The 5,613-nt window shown below is 49.2% G+C and overlaps 1 protein-coding gene across 1 annotated transcript; it reads left to right on the top strand.

The window, feature by feature from the left end:
* The first annotated feature begins 1,396 nt into the window (after positions 1 to 1,396).
* CUNH22orf39 (chromosome unknown C22orf39 homolog) lies at positions 1,397 to 5,170 on the top strand. The gene is made up of 3 exons (XM_055610203.1): positions 1,397 to 1,442; positions 1,538 to 1,705; positions 4,346 to 5,170. Exons 1-3 carry the CDS (start codon positions 1,404 to 1,406, stop codon positions 4,469 to 4,471), a joined length of 333 nt encoding a protein of 110 aa, XP_055466178.1. The 5' UTR covers positions 1,397 to 1,403; the 3' UTR covers positions 4,472 to 5,170.
* Positions 5,171 to 5,613: the final 443 nt, after the last annotated feature.

Raw genomic sequence — 5,613 nt, forward strand, 5'->3', positions numbered from 1 at the left:
GCCTCTAGCTTTTTGATAAGTTATGTCATGGATTGGTAGTTTGGGCCACTAGCTGGAAGTCATGGGAATGTCCACTTACATTAGAATGTACTTCTGAGACTGTAGAGGCTGTAGGGACAAATGACACTCCCTGACAGTTGGAGTGGGATGGTCAGACCTAGCATGGTTCCCAGGGTGGGTGCACTTTCCCTTTAGGTTGATGGCTCTGCAACGTGTCCAGTTGCCCCTGGCTCTGTGGCACATACATCCCTGGCCTCATGTGGCTCTGGAAGTTTAAGTGCTGTGGTAACCTGCCAGACCTGTCATGTTGGGACGTCTCAGTTTCACCAGCAGTAACACAGCCTTCATTTGTGGGATTCTGTGGGTGAACTTAAATTTTGTCCGGCTTCATGAACTCTTTGACTGCCTCCCCCAGCTGGGGGACCAGCCTTGCCAGGCCACAGAGGAGGACAATGCAGCCAGTTCTGGTGAGACCGGATAAGCTAGGGTCAGATGGAAGGGGAGGAGGGCCTCCCTTATCCGTGGACTTGACGGAGGGAGGGGGCTACAGCTGGGATACAAAGTGAACAAACTAACATAAAAACAAAAGTGTAGTTAAGATAATTTTGTCCGGCTGGAGAGGGTTAAGTAGCTAAGCACTTGTTCTTGCAGAGAGGGTCCAAGTTTGGTTCCCAGCACTCACATGGTAGCTCAGTCTTCTGTAACTCCAGTTTATGAGGATCTGTGTACACATGGTGCATGCACGTATTTATAAACCTAAAATAAATGTATTAATAAGATGTGTTTGTGACTGTGCATGTGTGGGTTAGAGGACAGCTCTCAGGAGTCCCTTCTGCCACCTTGAGGGATACAGTGATCAAACTCCTGTCCTTGGTTCTGCTCAGGCACTTCTAAGGTGGTTTGGGTTTTGTTTTTGTTGTTTGGTTGGTTGGTTTGGGCTTTCGTTTTGTTTTGAGAGAGGTTCTCACTAAATATATCCCTGGGTATATCCCTGTAACTCAAAGAGTCATCCCCCTGCTTTTGCCTCCTGAGTGCGGCGTTTAAAACTGTGCGCCATGGAGCCTCTTGCCTCTAGTAGAATTCCACCCTCAGCCATCCCACGCAGCTCCCACCTCCCCGTACGCCGAACCAAGCTCGCCTACACCTTTGAGTGTATGTTCAGGCCAGATCCCTGTAGTCTCAGACCATCATGTGGATTATTCAGGGCTCAAGAGTCTGTAATTGCAGAGCTGAACCATATCGGGATTTGAAAGATAACCAGGAGAGCTGGCCGGAACTGCCGGGTTTCATACTGCTAATTCCAAGGCTTTGAAGCCAAGTCACTGGCCGCGGCCTCCGACCATCAGCCACTCAGTGCAGACGTCCTGTTTAGCTTGTAGCTCATTGGTTCATGTCTCTGTCACATGGAGCTCCTGGATATGGCGGTCTCCGGCAGCTGGCAGGTGAGTGTGTTGGGCTGCTGGGCTGCTGGGCTGCAGAGCTGTGTGGGGTCAGGCTCTGGGGTCTCCCAGTGTTTCCATGCTGTCTCTCCCCGCAGCCTCCCCGGCCGTGCGAAGTCTACCGAGCCGAGTGGGAGCTCTGCCGCAGCGCCGGGCACGTCCTGTACCATTACTATGTCCACGGAAAGCCGCCGGACTGCAGGCAGTGGCTGCGCGACCTGGCCAACTGCCGGGAGTGGGAGGAAAGCCGTAGCGTGGAGGCCCAGGTGCGCGCAGGGTGGGGAGTGTACGCAGATCCTTCCGGGCATCCCCCTCGTGCTTACCTTCTGAGTACCCCAAACTGCGTTATTAAAGGGACTTTAGACCACGTCAAGTACTAGGAGGGAGGCAGAAAGAAGGGAGGTAGAGAAGCTCGGAGAGACAACCACCCAGCCTTAGGGTCATCCGGCCTACCAGAGGCAGCCTTCACCCAGCCCTTAGGGACAGGACAGAGGAAGAGAAAAGCCAAGGTGCCTGAAGCATGAGTGTGGGCTATAGAGGGGGTAAGAACAAACCTGAGAGAATCTGAAAATGTTCAAGCACGCATGATTTGAGTTACCTTTGGCAGTTCAGTCTGTCGAAGACGGAAACCAGTTGCTGTTGCTGGAACCTTTTCTAGGGAGATGTGAAGACGCCTCTACTTCCTCTAGATAGCATGTGGAATGAGGGAACAAAGAAAGGTTTCTACTTACTCTGGCTTGGTGAATCAGTGACTCTGTCCGGTCACTTATAGGAGTGACGCAAAGGCAGCAAAACCTGAAGGTCCAGCACCAGTGATTCCTGGAGCTCCCTGGACAGCTTCCAAGCAACTCCAGACTCCTCGCCCAGCCACTGTTACTGCTTTTATGATTTTGGGGAGGAAGCTGATAAAAATTTAAATCTCTGAGTTTCTTGCTGCTAAATTTCATGGGATTTCTGAGTTAGTTATTTCCCTCCTGGGTCCCTCTTACCTAGGAAATAGCTAAGACCCAGGGGGCTCCCAGTATCTATTCATTAAACAAATAGTTGTCTCCTTGGGCAATTTCTGATATAGGGTGATAAGGGGAGCCCTCCCTTCCTGGGGCACACTCCAGGCTGGAGTATGGTATTGCTTTCCTGGACAGTGTGTTGGGGGAAATGGAAGAGAAAACCCCAGGACAGGCAGGCATGGGGAGCATCAAGGAACAAGAGGTTTCATGCTAAACATATGTGAGCATCCAGAAACTGACAAATGGGGGAAACAAGATGCTGAAACAAAACAAGACCAGGAAGCAGAAACATGGCAACTCCTATTAAGTGAGAGTAAAAAACATGGCAGAAAGCGTGTTTGCATGGCAAGAGGTTGAAAACTTACTGTCTGTATGTCACCTATCATAGATTACTGTAAGAAGCAACGATGTTTCTGAAAAGAGAAACGGCCAAAGGTCACAGAGAAGCAGTTCACCATGGAACTTAGATCACAGAAGCAATTTATTTCTTTACTTTTTGTTTGTTTGTTTTTTTCAGACAGGGTTTCTCTTTGTAGCCCTGGCTGTCATGAAATTCACTCAGTAGACCAGGCTGGCATCAAACTCAGAGATCTGTCTGCTTCTGCCTCCCCAGCACTGGGATTAAAGGCGTGTAATGGCCTGGCTTCTTTGGAATTTTTAAAGTACTTTTATTGGTTTTTTTTGTTGTTGTTGTTGTTGTGTGTGTGTTTTGCCTGCATATATGTCTGTACCATATGCACACACTGCCTGAGGATCCCCTGAAACTGCGGTTTCAGATGGTTGTGAGCTGCCGTGTGGGTGCTGGGAATCAAACCCCGGTCCTCTGGAAGAGCAGCCAGTGCTCTTAACTGCTGAGCCAGCTCTCCAGCCCCTTAGTTTTTTTTTTTTTTTTTTTTTTAAATAAGTCTTTGTGTGTGGCATGTGTATGCATGTGCACACACTGTATGCTGAGGCCCTCTGTTGACATCACGCATCTTCCTCAGTCACTGCCCACCTTATTTTTGAGGCAGGCTCTCGCTCAGTCTGGGCTTCCCTCTCTCCATCTACTGAGTGCTGGGATTACAGGCATGCACCAACATTCTCAGCTACTTCTGTTTGCTTCTTAAGCAGTAACGATCTTTGTAGAGACAGGATCTGGATGGATAGCCCAGGCTGGTTTGAAACTTCAGTTCCCTTTGGCTCTGCCTGCCAACTGTTGGGAATACAGGTAGTCACTACCATGCCCGGTTTAAGAACATTTATAAAGAGGCCTGCTGCATAGCATGTGACACCAGGCCAGGCTCACCCCTGTCACAGTAGCCTGACCTGTGCCTTTGTTGGCGGTGGCTGAAAGAAGCTGGTGGGATGGAGGGCACCCTTTACACACTCCCTGTGCACAGTCCAGCAGTAACTTCGGACTGCTGTCTCCTCTCCACTCAGTATCCCCACTCTCAAGTTAGGCAGGTGGACTTGCTCCAAACTCTCCGGGTTAGCTATAGCTGAGGCCTAGGAGGTGTTTTCAAATGGCTAAAGGCAGACTGGGCAGGACCATGCGTGCTTACAGTTGTAGCACTAAGGAAGCAACAATAGCAGAAATTGAAGGTCATACATAGTGATCCTGAAGCCAGCGTGGGCTACTGGAAAGCCTGTCCCAAAAAAAAAAGAAAAAAAAGAATTGCTGAAGTAAGATCACCCATGATGCATAGAAGAATGGCTTAGATCTGTGTTTGCTAAACTGGAACAGTTGTCAAGGAATGTTATGTAAGAGTGTCTGAGCTGTGGAGCTGGATGTGCCATATGCTCCCATTTATTCCCCTTTTCAGAAAAGTGCTGAAGAAGAGGGTGATATGGGTGCCATGTGACAGTACTAGGGTCCCTTAGGATGTGAAGCAGTAAATGACCAGAGTCTCCTTTGTACAGCGATCCCTCTGTGAGAGCGAGCAGGCACGGGTCCAGGCTGCACAGAAGCACACCTTGGTATGGGCCTTGAGGCAGAGCCCCCCTGAAGACTGGAACCTTCCTCTGCCACAGGAGAAGGACAAGTGATGAGTGGCAGAAGGACAGGTGATGAGTGACAACCAACTGCAACCTTGGCCCTGACCTGGACTTTGACTAGCTCCCACTTGACTGGAACCCAGAGCAAAGCATTCCCAGCTGTTTACTTCCCACCTGCATTGGGGCATCTCATCACTTTGATACTCTGAAAGACACTTGTGTCTGTAATTACAGGTAGCCAAGCACTGTGGCAGGTACCTGTGAACAGCCAGGTTGGTCAGCCTATCCATGCCACATCTCCTGAGAACAACCATACTAGAGGTGGCAATCCTGAGGTATGAGAACCTCAAGTACGTAGTGGCAGCCTTGGCCTGTGTAGATACAAACTCAGAATGAGTTTGCTAAACAGTTCTACTGAGAATGGCTCTCTTTGACCATGAGAAGTGGACTTCAGTGTCTTGGGTTTGGTGATTACTGTGTTCTCCGAATGTGGAGCTCATACTTCCCCGGTGATGCCATGAGAAGGGCAACTTGCCCCTCTGCACCAGCACCTCTAATGGTTTTGCAGACTTTTAAAAAGAAACACACAGCGTTGCAGGAACTACCAAGTCTGGGGTTAAGAAATCCAAGTCCCAAGGCGGAGAGAGACAGAGTCTAGGTCCAAGGAATATGGGATTGGGGCCTCCTGATTTCTTGTTGTTAATGTATTAAAAGCCGTTTCACATGTTTGATTCCAAAAGCAACCTGAAAGTCATGTTTGTTATACTTTACGCCTGTCCTAGTTAGGGTTTCTATTGCTGAGATGAAACACCATGACCAAAAGCAAGCCGGAGAGGAAAGGGTTTATTTGGCTTACACTTCCAGATTGTAGTCCATCATTGGAAGAAATCAGGCCAGGAATTCAAGGACAGGAACCTGGAGGCAGGACCTGATGTAGAGGCCGTGGAAGAGTGCTGCTTACTGGCTTGCTCAGCCTGTTTTCTTAGAGAAAACAGCCACAATGGGCTGGGCCCTCCCGCATCAATCACTGATTAAGAAAAATGCCCTCCACCTGGAACTTACAGGGGCATTTTTTTCACTAAGGGTCCCTTCTTTCAGATTACCCTGGCTTTGTGGTTCTCAGCCTTCCTAATGCTGTGACCCTTTAATACAGTTCTCATGTTGTAGTGACCTCCAACCATAACATTCATTGC

The sequence above is a fragment of the Psammomys obesus genome, unplaced genomic scaffold (assembly GCF_907164565.1).
Source record: "Psammomys obesus unplaced genomic scaffold, mPsaObe1.curated_primary_1811, whole genome shotgun sequence".
NCBI lineage: Eukaryota > Metazoa > Chordata > Mammalia > Rodentia > Muridae > Psammomys > Psammomys obesus.

Bases quoted from the DNA above. Each gene is read 5' to 3' on its own strand.
- CUNH22orf39 (XM_055610203.1), top strand. From the start codon at position 1,404: ATGGAGCTCCTGGATATGGCGGTCTCCGGCAGCTGGCAG. The intron at 1,443-1,537 runs GTGAGTGTGTTG...CTCTCCCCGCAG, and splicing joins CGGTCTCCGGCAGCTGGCAG to CCTCCCCGGCCGTGCGAAGT. The intron at 1,706-4,345 runs GTGCGCGCAGGG...TCCTTTGTACAG, and splicing joins GCCGTAGCGTGGAGGCCCAG to CGATCCCTCTGTGAGAGCGA.